This window comes from Vidua chalybeata, chromosome 8, assembly GCF_026979565.1.
Source record: "Vidua chalybeata isolate OUT-0048 chromosome 8, bVidCha1 merged haplotype, whole genome shotgun sequence".
In the NCBI taxonomy this organism is placed as follows: domain Eukaryota; kingdom Metazoa; phylum Chordata; class Aves; order Passeriformes; family Viduidae; genus Vidua; species Vidua chalybeata.
The window spans coordinates 31,927,537-31,944,387 of NC_071537.1; the positions used below are offsets into that span (position 1 = coordinate 31,927,537).

The following is a 16,851-nucleotide window of genomic DNA, read 5'->3' on the forward strand; positions in this document are numbered from 1 at the left end:
AGCTTCAGGCTGGCCCAGGGGAGGTTTGGATGGGATACTGGGGAAAATTCCTCCTGGAAAGGGTGGTCAGGCACTGGCACAGCTGCCCAGGGGGTGGTAGAGTCCCCATTCCTGCAGGGATTTAAAGCCAGGTGGATGTGGCACTTGAGGACATGGTCAGTGGTGGGCTTGGCAGTGCTGGGGGAATGGCTGCACTCAATGACCTTAGAGGGTTTTTCCAACCTAAAAGATCCTATGAATCACGTAGATGTTACATTTTTAATATATATATTTCTATTACATATGGTATATAATATGCATTTTAAAATAATATGTACTTGTTTAATCTAATATTTTATTAATAATGGCATTGTTAATATTTATTAATAATAATATGATTGTTATTGTTATTACTATTTCCTTTTCCTGAGTCACTTTCTTCTCCAATGCCAACTGGGACAAGCCTGGTGCAGTAACGGCTTAGTAATGTCTGAGTGGCACTGGGATGGCTGAAGGGTTCACAGTGGCCTGGGCCTCCCCTTCCCTGCAATTCCTGAAATTTCCTCCCCTTTGGGATCATTTTGGTGACATGAAACACAATCTGTTCCTTACACTGTGGCACTGGACTTCATGAAATCACTGAATGTTTGGATGGGAAGGGACCCTCAATCCCATCCAGTGCCACCCCTGCTATGGGCAGGGACACCTTCCACTGTCCCAGGCTGCTCCAAGCTCTGTCCAGCCTGGCATTGGGCACTTCCAGGGATCCAGGGGCAGCCCCAGCTGCTCTGGGCACCCTGTGCCAGGGCCTGCCCACCCTCCCAGGGAACAATTCCTTCCCAATATCCCATCTATCCCTGCCCTCTGGTAGTGGAAGCCATTCCCTGTGTCCTGTACCTCCATCCCTTGTCCCCAGTTCCTCTCCAGCTCTCCTGGAACCCCTTTAGGCCCTGGGCAGGGGCTCTGAGCTCCCTCTGGAGCCTTCTCTTATCCTGCTGAATATCCCCAGCTCTCCAAATAACCAGGATTATTCATTATTGGTCCCCTCCAAGCCTTAAATCTCTCAAGGAACCTTTGGGAAAATCAAATTGAATGAGTGAAAAATTTGTTTTTCTGTCTTTATGTTTATGTTACTCATCCAACCTGCATTTTATAGCAACCTAAAGATCTGCTTTCCTAAAAACTCCCATTTTACTTCCAGAAGCACAAGAACATGCCCTAAATGGATCTGAACCAGTTTAAACCCCAGATTTTTCCCTTGAAAGGGTGTATTTTGTAAAAATGTGTCTTTTCTGACACACTTTGAATGACTCATATGAAAGCTTGTCTCTCACCCCTCAGCTCTGGGACTCTTTGCCAATGAATAACTCACAACAGGAATGAAACTTCCCCCACAGCAAAGCTCCCCTTCCTCTCAGGAGGATGGGCAAACAGCAAATAAAAATCATGATAATTATAATAATAATCACTAAAACCAAAAGAGATGAGAAGGAAACAAATCAAATACCGCACTCACAAAAAGAAAAAAAAAAAAAAAAGCAAGAGAGGACGGCAGTTTCATGGGATTTTTTGATAAATAAACAAGTGCCATACCTTTTCAAAAATTCCATATACTCAGTATGCTTGATGAGGCCAGTCCTCATCATTATTGTTTGAAAACATTGCCGATCAATAGCCCAAAGTTTCACATTTACGAGAGCTGGAAAAAAACAAGACAAGGGGAAAATGTGATTAGCAAAAAAAATGTCCAAATTCCTGTTGTGAACTGCAGAGGAAAACGATGTCATTGGTGAGGAAGCACGGGAATGGAGAACACTGCAAACCAGGAAATTCAGCTGCTGGACATGAAAGCATGCACTGAAAGGATTGGGAAAATCCTGGGGCAGGAGGTGGATGTGGGGTTTTGGAAAGATGGCCTAAAAGCAGCTGTGAGAGGAGCAGAAATCTAGGAAGGCCAAAGGTGAGCAAGGATTTGGGGTCAGCTCATCACAACCTGAGTGATTTTGGGACAGTTTTAGTACATTATCCATTATTTTAGTGCAAAACCCATTGAGGTTTTATCCTCCTCCCAAATTCCTCAAGGAAATTTCCAGACTCGAGCCCTGTTACACCCTGGTAATGAATGATTTTCCAGCTGAGGAGGTTTTGAGCCATTCTTTTCCAACTTAACTTTTGGGGTCCCTGCTGAATTCCAAAACTTCTGAAGACTTCCAAAATTTCCAAGACTTCACTCACCAAACATCACATCCTGTTCTCCAGGGGCAAAATTCCATGGTAAAAAAAGGGAAAAGCAGTGCATAGAGAGTAGAAACCCGAAAGGTCCAGTTTTCATCTCAGCTGTGGCTTGGACATTTGCATTAACCATAAATGCTTGAGTATATACAGTTTATAACAGGGCTTCTCCTTAGAGAAACAGCTTGATTAAAACTATTCCTGAGACCTCTACACTCTTATTAATTTCATTTTTTTCAGACAGTAAATGCAATCAATTCCATCCCCATGCCCCCATTTGACTGCGTGAAACAGCACAAAGCAAAGAGACTTACAGCAAAATATTTACAAACCCTCTCACTGATAAAATCCATGAAATGAATGGGCTTTGATTTGCTGGCCCTTCAGTTCCCAAACCTCCTCCTTAATGAGTTTTTATCCCTAACTGCATTTGCAAGATAGAAAACCTTCGAAGTGCAAACTCAAAAATTTCTTCTTGAATTGCACGGCAGAACAGCCCTTAAAGCCTCTTCTGGTTTTCAACACAGAAGCTTCTCTTGGAGAAGCATTTTTAGTTTTATAATCAAAGCCACAGATCCAGGGATGGGCACTCCAAAGCTCCCTGGGCAGCCCCTGCCAAGGCCTGAGCACCCTTTGCATGCAGAAATTCCTGCTGCTGTCCAAGCTGAGCCTCCCCTGGCACAGCTTGAGGCCGTTTCCCCTTGGCCTGTCCCTGTTCCCTGGCAGCAGAGCCCGACCCCCCCATCAGGAATTGTGGAGAGGTGCTACTCTCTCAATTTGCATCCATAACACACTGTTCTATCCTATATATTTTAATTATCCTATATATTCTAACAAATTCACATACCAGCCCCCCCTCAAGGTCCATGGAACCCAGGAAGTCAGTGAAATGCAGACAATACACTTCTGTATTAATTAAACCACTAATCACACCTTATATTCTCGTTTCTCCTGCCTTAATGACAAACAGCTGCTTTACTAAAGGCTAATCAGGGTAGAGATTTAAATGTCAGTAGGACCCTTATAATCAGCATGAGCAGCATCTCCTGTTGTGCTGGAACCCCCTGTCAGGGCTGAAGGAACAGGAGGAATTCTGTGGGATTTGATGCCTTTGAAGACTTCAAAGTTATCTATTTTAGAGTGCCCTGACATGAAAAATATATTTTTGGGATATGTCCCACAAATTCAACATCCACTGGGAATTAGAACAGACACAGATAGAGATTTCCTGGCCCATCCCTCTCCACAGTGCCTGTGTTGGATGCTGGAAGTAAAATATAAAATATCCTGTTCCCTGACTGCAGGAGGCACAGCCAGAAAGGAATATAAGAAACAAAATTATGGAAGCAGATGTGTCTGCAACAGGAGTTTCCTTTCTCAATCATCTGAAACATCATCCTGCAATCAGAGCTGTTTTGCTACAATTTAAGTTCATTGCCTCTTTTACACTTTTTCCCAGCAAAATGCCATAGCTGGGGCTCTGTTTGATCTTTGGAACAGCACACAACAAAATCACTGCTCATCCAAACCCCCCAGGAGTTCGGGCTGGGATGCCCAAACCTGTGATTTCTATATGGCTGCAGCTGTAGGAGCTCTCCAGGTGAGGGGATTTGGCACTGCAGAATATTTGAACTGCACATTGAAACAACAGATTGATCGGAATTATTATTTCTGACAGAGTTCCGCTGTGGTTCAAGGGCTGAAGACAAAGCAAATGCTGCTGGAGAAACAAGGAAGAGCTGAGGCAAAAGTATCAGGATTTCCTGGGTCAGAACTGGGTGGGGGTGGAGATGTTATCATTAAAGTTTAAATTTAAAATTCTTGCCATGGTTAAGCCCTCATTTCTGATTGAAGCTGACTGAAATGATTGAAATAAATTATTTCAGTAAATTAATCAAAACCCTCTCTCCATCAATATGCCTGATTAAAGCAAATTTAAAAACTCAATAAACAATTTCAAACTTCTTTTCCAAAAATAACTATTTCCAAACTTTTCTTCCCGTTTATTTACCTGGGAACCCATGAAAATATATGCCAATTGAAAGGGGTGAAGAAAGGGTTGCAGAGTCCAGCCCAAAGCCTGGGCTATGTCCCAGCTGGTTCACCCATGTCCAGAGCCTTCTCTTCTCCAGGCTGAACAGCCCAAAATCTCTAAATAACAGGGATTATTCATTATTGAACCTCTCCAGGCCTTAATTCTCTTTTTTTTCAATATTTCATCACATCCCCAGCCTGCCAAAGGACGAAATTTGGACTGGTTTGCTTCATTTTTTCGTGTGGACCCAGTGGCTGAAGGTCATCAGCTCCTTTTTCCCTTCCTCACATGCAAAGGCAGTGAAATAAGGGGGGAAATGCAAAGTTTTAAGTTAAATATTTCCAGAAGAGCAACCTAAACACTGTTGATATTATTTAATATGATATATTTTATGTTAGATAGGTGGGGAAGTCCTGAATATTAAAAAATCCTTGAAATCAGCAGCAGCCAGCAGCCATTATTATTTCCCAAATGAAATACTCACATGGCCCTGCATTCTTTAAGCATCTTCCTAAGTTTTTTATGTGCTCATTGAAGCCTTCCCAAGTTTTTTCAAGGATCACCAGGTGAATCATCCTCAGCCCAAGTGCTGCTGGCAGTGTTACCAGACCTAAAAATTATTATTCTTTTGCAACCCAAGCTGGAATTCATCAGCTCATTTTGGCTTTTGGGCTATTTTATCCAAAAAATTGTTTGTTTATCTGCCCTCAGGCAAAGAAACAGTTGCAACTTTTTGTCCTCAGGGCTTTTTTTTGGCAGACAAAACATCAAATTTCCACTCCTATTTAACCATCCTCCCAACTGGGTTGGGTTTTGCAGGGAATATTGTGGAAATTACCATGGGGGAAACAGAGCCATTTCAAGCTGTTTCTGGTTCCTCCTGTTTCAGGTATGAAATGATGATAAAAGCACATTTAACTGAACAGAAGGAGCACATGGAATTGATTTATCCCCTAAATACTCTGGGAATCACAAGGGAGGCTCCAGCAGACTCCAGAATACAGCATGGAGTGATGGAGAGGATGCATCCAAGGGCTGGAGCAGGAATAAATTCCTTTATTCCCATATGTTTGTGTCCCAAACTTCTAAGAACAGCAATGGGACAAGGATGACTCCATCCTGCTATCCCAGTTTCCAGGAGGACCTTTCCCATTATTGCCCAGGGAGTAGGGAAGGAGTTATTTTAATTTGGCTGAGGATAAAAGCAGAGACAGAGAAAACCTCTCGCTGCCAGAGGGTGGGGGTAGATGGGATTTTGGGAAGGAATTGTTCCCTGGGAGGGTGGGCAGGCCCTGGAATGGATTTCCCAGAGAAGCTGTGGCTGCCCCTGGATCCCTGGAAGTGTCCGAGGCCATTCCATGCCTGGAATGTTTGGGCTGCTGTTCAATCCCTGGTCTCAAAGGTGACAAATGATAAATGCAGGTTTTGTGAGGGGGAAAGGAAGCAGGAAGGATGTGGGAGCTCTGCTTTCACTCCAGTCAGCTCCAGGAAGCCCAAAATTCCAAGGAAGTGTGTAAGGTTTGCTTAGGAACAACACCTGCCTGGAGAAGATTAGAGAAGACCAAGGAAAGAAGCAGAGAGACATTGTTATTACCAAACTCTGCTCTTGAACAAAACCACCTGGAGTATTAAATATAAATATAAATTAAATAGAGTTTTAAAAAGACACCTGTAACTATTGAATTTAACAGTATTAAACAGATCTGACAATATCTATCAGCCCGGGCTAAGCACAATCAGCTGGAGCAGGTGCTGTGTAGGATCCTAGGATTTCCCCTGGAGTAATCCAACCTCCTGTCCCAACATGTCACAGAAAACTCCCAATGAATTATTCAGGAATAACCTCACCCTGGGTGATTTGATCAGCTGAAGGCCCCTGATGTTTCCCTGGCATTTGTTTTTCTCTAACATCATTCCCAATCTTTGCTGTCTCCCTCAAATCTCTCCATCCTCTCCTGCAGCCTCCCAACTCCTCAGCCTTAATGAGAAATGCTGGCGGGGATTAATTAAGGAAGTGCTCAATTACATCAGGTATTTTCCTTGGAATTTCAAACCACTTGTACTACAACCCCTGCTAATTACCTACCCCGATTTGCTCTTTGCAAGCTGTTATTTTACATAACCTTTCCCTGTCACCTCTTATTCCTACCAGCTCTGCTCTTCTCACATTCTTACAACACAGAGGTTTGCCCAGGTTTTTAATTAACCCTTGTACGAGCACGAGCTCCCAAACTACTACAGAAATCTTCTTCACTCTTGGACACTGAAAGCTGAAATAATTAAGGAAGAACAAGCTGGAGGCCACAAGAAATACTCCCAAATCCTGTTTGGAGTGTGATGGAGAGTGATGTGTGTGAGGGGAGATTAATGGAAAGCCAAAAAGGATCTCAGGCAGGTCAGAAGTCTCAAATTGAAGAACTCATTTAGTTTGCTGAATGTGAGATGGGCTGAGAGGAAATGTCTCCAGTTATTTGGGGAAGGAAAAGGAGAAAACAACACAAATCTCTCCTGGAAGGTGGAGATTCAGCCTGGGACAAATCAGCTCACTGGCGTGCCAGGAAAGGGAAATGGGGAAAGTAACAAATTCACATTTAAAAGAGATCACAAATCAGTTCTAGCTCATTGCCTACAGGAGCTCCAATCCCAAGGAAAAATAATATTCCCAGTTAAAGAGGGGATCTTAACACAGGCCTGGGCTGGAAGGGAAGATGTTGATAAATGGAGAAGTTGATGTGGGGGACCATTAAAAAGGGAACAGGAAGAACAGCACTCAGAAGGCAACTAAAAAGTGCAGGTTGTTTTCCCTCCATAACCAGTCCCAAACATCCCAGTGCTAATCCCAAACATCCCTACAGGTCCCAGCACCAGGATTTTGCTGCAGGAGCTAAGGGGATCCCCAGGGTGCCCCTCCCTCTGCAGGGATCCTCCCCTCCAGCGCAGCCACCCCTGGAGCAGCGTCCTGGACACTCAGCTCCAGGGTTTCCAAAGGGAAGATGTCACCTCTGCTGCTTTTAGAGCTGCTTTGTAGCTTTTCCTTTTTTTCTAGTTCCACTGCATGGCTTGAATTTATTTTGCTGCTGGAGCTCTGAGCTGCTCCCTTGGGCTTTGGATGGGACAAAATTAAAATGTGCTCTGAAGTGATGGTCCTTAAAATGCTGAAATAGAAAGGGAAAGCCAAACTGCAGCTGTCTGGGTTTAAAGCAACATGAAAGATCTCTTTTTACAGGATGTTTGGAGCAGAATGATTCTGCTGAGCAAAACAACACGCAGAGAAATGAAGGCGTTTTGGACTAAATAATATAAAATAAAGCAGTGGAATTAATTATTCTGGGATTGTAAGACTGGTGAAGTTGAAGCCCACAGTGCTCTCCACAGAAATGACAGGAAGAAAATGAAAATAATCACAACACTGAGATACTTGTACATCCCAGGGACAATTTCTTGTCCCTTGTCCAAGGGGCTCCAGGGCTGGGGCTCCCATTCTCCAGCTGGGATTTGATTTTACCAGGAAAAAGACATTGAGGGAAAGCGCTAGAGACAAAAACCACACACCCTTCAGAGGCTGCAAGGAAAATAATCTCACAGGAAAGCTATGGCATGTTTTAAACCCAACTATTCAAACTCCTAGTGCCACCTTTCTCCTTGACCTTCTATTTTCTCTGCAAGCCTGAAATGCTGTTGTATAAATCAGACCTTCTCTCCATTCAAATCAAAACTCACTCAAGTTTCTAAGATCTACTCACATAAACCAGACTTTGATGAGAGATGAGAGAGAAATCACTCCCTGGGAGGGTGGGCAGGCCCTGGCACAGGGTGTCCAGAGAAGCCCTGGCAGTGCCCAAGGCCAGGTTGGATTTTGGGGCTTGGAGCAGCCTGGGACAGTGGAAGGTGTCCCTGCCCATGGCAGGGGTGGAACTGGGTGGGATTTGAGCTCCCAACCCAAACCAGTCTGGAATGAACCTCAGCCAGCACAACTTGTCCAAGAACAGCAGCAGGAGTGAGGATTTTGTCTCCTTGCCCCACACTCAGCTGCACATTTCCTGCAGAATGCTGCTCATCAACCTGCAATTGAGCACTAAACAGAAATGCTCCGTTGCTGCTACCTGCAAAGAAAGCTAAACTTCCAGCTTTGAGCTGCAATCCCAGTATTTTGAGAAACACAGAGCAGTTCAATGGGGGCTTGGCAGCACACTGGGAAAAAGAAGCAGCTCGAAACCCCAACGACACAAAAGCTTCTCTTGGTGTGATTAAAAAGAGGTACTTAGCTAAATGAACTTTGCAGTAATTCCTTGTGTTTCAACGCTTTCTTTATTTCCCAAGAGCAGCATTTCCTGCACAATGATTAAATAACTCCTGCTCAGATTTTTCTCTCCTGAGCATTCCCTGTTTTCCACACTGGATAGAAACCTATCCCACCCTGTAAAATCCCTGGGCTGTTATTCCTGGCTGTAAAGGTCTGTCCTAAAGGTTCTGCTGTGCTTAAATAGCACAGAGGGGTTGCAGAGCAAGGACTGCATTATTCCACTGCCCAGGGCTTGTGTGTGCCCTGGGGAAAAGCTGGGGCTGGGCGGACTTCCTCTATCAAACAAATCCCAAATCCAAGGAAATCCCATCCCTGCAGGAGATCTGGGATAACAGGATCATCACAGATTCCCAGACTGGTCTGGGTTGGAAGGATCTTAAATCCCATCCAGTGCCACCCCTGCCATGGGCAGGGACACTGTCCCAGGCTGCTCCAAGCCCCATCCAACCTGGCCTTGGGCACTGCCATCTTAGAGATCTTTTCCAACCTGATGGATTTTCCAATTCTAATCTGATTCTGCTCCTGTGTAGCCTCAATATCGTGTCAAGATTGACATCCAGTTGTGTTTTAGCCCATTGGCTTTTTATTCCCATCTATCTCTTCCTGAAATGAGCTGATCTCTGGGATTTTCCTTGCTCCTGGACATGCAGAGCTGTGGGCCACCACAGGCTGCCCAAAGGGCAGCAGCAGGTCCTGAGGAGCAAGGAAAGGGAAAAGGGCAATTCTAAAATATCACAGGAGGGAACTGTTCAGACACCCGAGGGTGGCACTCCTGTCATTTCAGAGCGGTTTTGGGGTGTCTACTCCAGAAGTCAACATGGGGAAACTTTGTAGGGTGGGCAGGAGCAGCTCTGGATCCAGCAGCACTTGGATGACACGTGGTGGGAGCTCTGGGAGGTGTTTCTTCACCAAACCAGGGTGGCAAAACCTTTGCTGTGGCAAAGCAACACATGGAGAGTGGGGGACAAGAAGGGCACTCCCATCAACACCAGTTTACTGCTCCACCCCAAACTGGGAGGCGGATGGAATCCTAAAATCATAGGATCAGGAATCACTAAGGTTGGAGAAAACCTCAAGGACCATTGAATCCAACCAAGAACCCAGATCCACCACAAAAACACTAAACAGAGCCACTGGCAGTGGTAGCTGAAATCCAGCTGTTTATGGGCAAAAAGAGAAAAAAAAAAAAAAAAAGAAAAAAAAATCAGGAATTTCTCTGCAGAGGGAAAGGGGGATATAAAGAAATTAAGGCAACATTTGTTGCAGGGGGGGTTTCAGCCATGCACTACTCCCAAGGCTGAGAAAACAGCCCCAGGGTGCACAGAAATAATTGGAAGTTCCTGTTCTTGCCTCCTTTGTTTCCTCTGGGAGATGAATTTCCCCCAAATGCTGGAGTGGGCTCACTCCTTGTGCCACTGCAGCACAGGGAGGTTTCTATCTTTATTTCCACACCATATCCAAAGGCCCCACTGAGGCTGCCAGAGCTCCAGGAGCGCTTGGACAACGCTCCCAGACACAGGATGGGATTGTTGGGGTGTCTGGGCAGGGCCAGGAGCCAGGCTGGATGATCCCTGTAGGTCCCTTCCCACTCAGACATGCAGATCCCACCTGCCTGCCTGGAAGAGTGGTGCCCAATTCTTCCCTCAGAGGTCACACATTGACTTTGGGGAAAACTCTGCCCCCTTGCCCTGAGCCCCCAAAGGTTGCTCCTCAAAGCACCCCATCAGCAGTGCAGGTGAGGCTGGATTTCCCCGGCTGGCAGAGTGGTTAATGGGATTCATGAGGAGCTGCTTTTCCAAACCATTAAATCCATAATACCAACAGAAATAACACCGTGTATTCCATCAGGGAAACTTGTGGGGTCTCAGTAAACGCTGCGAGGGACAGCTGGAATAAAAACATTCCCCATGCATTTACAGAAGCTCCTCTGGCTCTTGTTTAAAACATATGTCAAATAAAAATCCCCTTCCTGATATGCAAAGCATCATTCCATCATTCCAGAGGGTTCTGACTCAGGTGGAAAACACTGTTAACTGAACACTGACTGTGGTAGTTGGTGTCTCGGCTGGAATGCTGAGCAATCACGTTGAAAATGGAATACTGAGGAGCTTTTTTCCTTCCTTTAATAACATTTATTAATTATTTTGAAATGTCTGCAGTCCCCAGCCAGCAGCCAGTTTCCATAAACCACACAACACTTGCTGCTGCATCCCAAAGAGAGCAGTGAACATGGTAAAAACACAATGAAATCTGCCTTCCCTGGAAAATTTGCTCATGGATTTTGGAGAAAATTATGTGCCAATGCTGCTGTTCAGGAGCTCTTATTTTTTGAGAGCCAGCAGTGAGCTCAGCTGTTGGGGAAAAACAGACATGAAAGACTGAGCTAACAAGTGTGGAGGTATAAAATATGGATTAAAGCTGGACTTGGTTGATTGGAGTTGAGAAGGAGAAGGTGGGAAGGAGCAGGCAAAGGAGAGATGGCCCTCACAGGGAAACCAGGCTTAGATAAAGCTCAGGCTAGCTTGATGTAAACTAGATAAACCAAGAGAAACTGAGGTAAACCTGGGACAGGCAGAGGTAGGAGAAACCGGGGCAGATGGGATCCCAGAATCCCAGGATGGTTTGAATTGAAGGGGACCTTAAATCCCACCCAGTGCCACCCCTGCCATGGGCAGGGACACCTTCCACTGTCCCAGGCTGCTCCCAGCCCCAAAGTCCAAGCTGGCCTTGGCCCTGAACTTCAGCACACGGCAGTGATGGTTCTGTGTCTGCCCCGGTTTCAGGATGGGAGGTGGAAGAGGGAGATGATGGGCACTGAGGAGAATCTGCTCCCCTGATCCACAGGGAAGGAATTTCCAGCTCCTTTTCAGCAATGCAGGCAGTTCAGCCTATCCAGGCACAGAGGCAGAGCCACCCCAGGGAGCACTTCAGGAGAGCCCTGGAGGGGCTGGAGCGTGGCCAGGGCAGGGAACGGAGCTGGGGAAGGGGCTGGAGCCCCAGGAGCGGCTGAGGGAGCTGGAAAGGGGCTCAGCCTGGAGAAAAGGAGGCTCAGGGGGGACCTTGTGGCTCTGCACAACTCCTGCCAGGAGGGCACAGCCAGGGGGGGTCGGGCTCTGCTGCCAGGGAACAGGGACAGGCCAAGGGGAAACGGCCTCAAGCTGTGCCAGGGGAGGCTCAGCTTGGACAGCAGCAGGAATTTCTGCATGGAAAGGGTGCTCAGGCCTTGGCAGGGGCTGCCCAGGGAGCTTTGGAGTGCCCATCCCTGGAGGTGTCCCAGGAAGGGCTGGAGGTGGCACTCAGTGCTCTGGGCTGGGGACAAGGTGGGCACTGGGCACAGCTGGGACTCCATGGGCTGGGAGGGATTTGCCAGCCTCGGTGCCCCTGGAATTAATTTCTCCCCTAACACCAGGAGTTTGGAGTTCTTATAAAACAGAAAGGGGACATCATACCTCCTTCAGATGCTTCAGCAACCAGATCCAGCAGCCTACAACCCTTGTGGAAACAGGAATTTCCTCCTCCCTGCACCCTGAAATCCTCCCCTGTGTGGTGTCTGCACTAACATTAAATTCTGCCTCTCGTTGCACATTTAACCTCTCCCAAGGGCCACGTTTCAAGCACTTATTTCTCCTGATTCAGGGGATTGCAAGGTACTTATGCCTCAAGATTCTGATCCTGTGAGACACAGGATGAGCTGGACTGGCTCCAAAGCTCCACAGATATGAATATATAGATATAAAAATGTGTAAAGAGAACAAGGGAGCAGATTCCAGCAGCTTTATTTATGTACTTGCAGCTACCTGGAATTCCATACGTTCCTTCGCATGTAGATCATATCCTAAAAAAATTATGAAATAATGATGATAATAAAAATAGTAATCATCATCATCATCATCATCGACTATGTATTACTATATATTATATTATATATATTATAATAACAATAATATTATTATATATTTATATATTATTATATATAAATATAATAATTATATTATGTATTATTATATATAATTATTATAAAACAATAATATTATATATATTGTATAATCTATACTATATAAATTCATATATTATTATATATTATAATAACAATATTACTATTATATAATTATAATTATTTTATCATATTATTATATATTATTATTACAATTATATATTATATATTGTAATATATTACTATATATAATTATCTATAATTATTATTTTAATTATATTATTTATTATAATTATTATCCAAAATAATCCACAATTGACTGAATGAGGCCTTTATTGAGGGTTAATTTGCTCTCTGCAAATCTCTGACATGAAGGATGAAATCAGACTGAACCGAGACCCAGCCAGAGCAGCAGCACCAATCCCAAAACCAACTGGTTTTCCAAAGTTATTCCTTCCCATGCTTCTGTTAGGATAAGTTGGGTGCCTCTTGGGCCTCGTTGATTTTGGCCAGGGAGAATTTAATCTTTAATGGTTTTTTTTATCTCTTTAAAAATTTTGGGGGTTGTGTTCGTCAGAGAGGAGCTGGAAGGTTTATTAAACATGGATCCTCTGTAGAAATTCTGGTGGGAATTCCAGTGGAACAGGCTGATTTTAATCGAGTTTTAATAGCAGACTTGAAGGCAGCTCCAGTTCATTTACTGAGGTCTGGGAGTTTTGAGAAGTTGCTTTTAATTTGGAGCTTGAATTGTATTTTCTCCTCACTTTCTCTTCCATAAAAAAGTAAGATTTTGTCTCACAGATTTCTACAATGAACAAGGACAGCTCACCAGAGTGGAAAAATATATTCAGAACTAAACATTGCAGAGGAATGAGGGGTTTGAAAACTCCATTCCCTTAAAAAGACAGGAAAAACAGCCAATAATGAACTGGCATTTAAAGGAAGCTGCATTTAAATCAATCACACAAAGATGGGGAGTGGAACCAGAACCAAGGGCAGGGGCAAGTGCTGGAAAATCCATAAATTAAGATATATATATATGTAAGTTGCTTAGTTTAACCTGAAAATTCTCAGCAAAATTCACTGAAAAAGACTCTGTGCCACAGGATAAGACACGTGGGAAACTGCCAAGTCAGAATTACTGAGTGACCTCAGCTGGATCCTTTTTTACCCCAAACTGTCTCATGCTTAAATCAGCCATGATCCCAAAGAACAATGCCCCAAAGAACTGCTTCAGATCTGCTTTCTGCTGAAAATACTCCAATTTAATCCCCATGAAAATGAAAACTCCCAACTTCCACCCCATGGTCAGCCTTAAATATAAAACATATTAAGAGAGAAATGAGGAAACTTGAAAGGAAATGAAAAAGAGCAGAGAAAAGGGAAAGTAAAAGTTAGTGGTGGCATTAAAGGCATCTTGCTTCATCCCTGAGAATTTGGGAGGAAATATACGGGAAAAACAGGGACAAACCCATGGTGAGGGACCCAAGGGAGATTCCTGAGGAGCATCAGGGAGAAAGGTAAGAGTAAAATCTCTTCCAAGAGAAAAGGTTTTTGCAGAGTCTGGGATGCCAGGATTTAAAACAAGGCTGCAAAGGAGGGGAAGTGAGGGCAGAAAGGCTGGATCGGGAACCCCCCTGAACAGACCACTCTGCTTCCAGCCAGGAGAAAAAGGAACCAAAGGAGGAGCAGGAAGCACTTCCAGAGGATATCTGGGATAAGGGATGGCCTACATGGAATTGTGCTGGCTTTGATACACCTGAACTCAGGGCTTCCCACAGGATTATTTCAGCACATGCCTCTCACTGTGCAATAAAGGCAAAAACAGAGGTGGAAAACGCTGGGAAAATGCCTCCCAGAGGCTTCAAGGGAATTTCCCACTGCCTGGTCTGATGTCTGGAATCACAGAAATCAGTAAAAATTAGGTATGAATACATCCAAGGGGTCACTGCTACTCTTGCTGAGTGTAGGAGTAGGAAATGAGGCCCTTGGTTCCCCAAACTCAGCCTGGGGAAGGGCTGGAATTGCTTCCCTGAGCATTTCAGGGGGATTTTGACGTGGTGTCTTCATAAAGGCTCTTAGGGAAACTCAGGATGGTTAAAGACACAAAGCACCCAAGAATCCTGGGATGTACAGGGGGATTCCTGCTATCCAACATGCTCCGGAAAAGAAGGGGAAGGTGAGGGTGAGGGAAAGGGGATCAAACTGGGTGATGACATAAAACCTGCTGGTAAAAGCCAAAGAGGAGCTGCTGGACACTGTAGAACCCACAAATCAAAGGGGATTTGATGCTGCAGAACCCACAAATCCAATGGGATTTGGTGCTGTAGAACCCACAAATCAAAGGAGATTTGGTGCCGTAGAACCTACAAATCAAAGGGGATTTGGTGCTGAGGGATGGAAAATGATGCACGAGGGGAGAGCTGAGCTTGCCCACAGAGACAAGGGTGTCGTGGCTGGGCAGGAGTCACCACACAACGACCCCTCAGTCACCAGCTCCTTGTTCAGCACAGCCAAAAGGATAAAGGGATTGGGAAAAGAAAGGTGAACCAAGGAGAAAATCCTGCTGTGGTCCCTCCCTCCAATCCACATGGAGCCACTTTGCCAGGAGGCTGAAGGAGAACACAAAGGAGCACGGAAAAGCGCAGGGGAGGAGGATTCGGGACATCTGGCTCTGGGGGAGGGATCTGGTCCAGGTCTTCTGAAGGCTCCAAGGGAGCTACAGCCTCCTTCTGATGGGCTTGGAAAAGGCAAAAGCAAATCCTTAGAAAAACCAGCTAGGACTTGCTTTTGCTGCCTATTCCCTGACAAAGCTGCATTTGGAAACATTTCTGTCTCCAAACAGAGCCCTATGAAATCACCAACCTCATTCCCACCTTCAATATTTAATCCCATGTTTATTCCCCACCCTGCATTCCTGGAACCAGGCTACACACACAGGGGACATGGATCAAAGTTAGGGCACCCACAACAGGATACAGATTTTCCTTGGATCCTCTCCAAGTTTGAAATGCAAGAGAAGGGTAAGAACATGAAATATTTGGACACTTGGTTTTTGGATATTTCTGAGCAGCTCAGAAACATGACTTGTTTGAGATGTCCTATGGCATGGCTACAAAATTATCCAGAATTATCCAAAATTTCTGTCTTCTTCTGCCCATAAAATATCACCACAATCTCCATTACCAGCATCATGGAATGGTTTGGGTTGGAAGGGACCTTAAAGCCCATCCAGTGCCACCCCTGCCATGGGCAGGGACACCTTCCACTGTCCCAGGCTGCTCCAAGCCCCAAAGTCCAACCTGGCCTTGGGCACTGCCAGGGATCCAGGGGCAGCCACAGCTATATTCCAATGTATATTTTAAATATTAAAAAAAAAAAAATTATAAAGCAGCTATGAGGGCTGGGGGCGATGAAAATGCCCCAAGTGGGACAACACCTAAAAGGAAAAACTCCATCACCTAAAGGAAAAGCTCTATTTGTAGAAATCCACCCATAGTTGTCAGCAGCTGAACTGGTTCTTCCTGAGCTCTTTTGAATTCAGCCAAATGTGTAAATCTCATTAAAAATACTCAGGATATGGATTTGAGGCCACGTCACTACTTCTTGTTTGTTTGTTTTTTGTGGTGGTTTTTTTGGGTTTTTGTTTGGTTGGTTTGGTTTGGTTTGTTGTTGTTGTTTGTTTGGTTGGTTGGTTGGTTGTTTTTTTTTGCCAGTGCAGCATCCAATGACCTAATCTGGGAATCAATCAAAAATCACTCCAAAGTCTTAAATTTCTTACTGGTGCCAGGAATCTGGGTTTGGATTGACCCCATACTCTGTCAGGTGTAATTTGAAATCCCAAATCCCTACAAAACTTAACCCAAAGTATCTCCTGAGAGGTTCTCCTGCAGGAATCCCTCAGTGGTTGGGTGATACCTGAGCCCCACAAGGCATTTCCAGCCCAAACCCTTCTGGGATTCTGTGATTATTATGTAAATATCACACACTGGCATATCTGGAAAACCTGTGTAATTCACATGGCCGCCCTTCCTTGTCTCTCCTCAAAACGCTGCATCCTTCTCTATCAATTTCCCAGAAATGCAAATTACCCCAGCGAGTTCTGTGGTGTAATTAAGCCATAACGTTGATTACATACTCAGCCTCCCAACAGATTGTTTATTCCTCATTATTAGCATACAAATATCCCAGGTACTCACTCCCTGCCTTGAAACTTGGCCAGGTTGTTCTGATTTCAAGGCAGAACACAGGCCCAGCTCATTGAATCCCAGGATCCCAGAAAGGTTTGGATTGGAAGGGATTTTAAACCCATCTTATCGCACCCCCTGCTATGGGCAGGGACACCTTCCACTGTCCCAGGCTGCTCCA

The 16,851-nt window shown here is 44.9% G+C and overlaps 1 protein-coding gene across 2 annotated transcripts in view; it reads right to left on the reverse strand.

The window, feature by feature from the left end:
* PRKG1 (protein kinase cGMP-dependent 1) overlaps positions 1–16,851 on the reverse strand; it is a 373,843-nt gene that overhangs the window by 135,540 nt on the left and 221,452 nt on the right. For both annotated transcript variants that reach the window (XM_053948822.1, XM_053948821.1), the window contains exon 4: positions 1,573–1,678. In XM_053948822.1, coding sequence (XP_053804797.1) covers positions 1,573–1,678 — 106 coding nt within the window. The remainder of the gene's footprint in view (positions 1–1,572; positions 1,679–16,851) is intronic.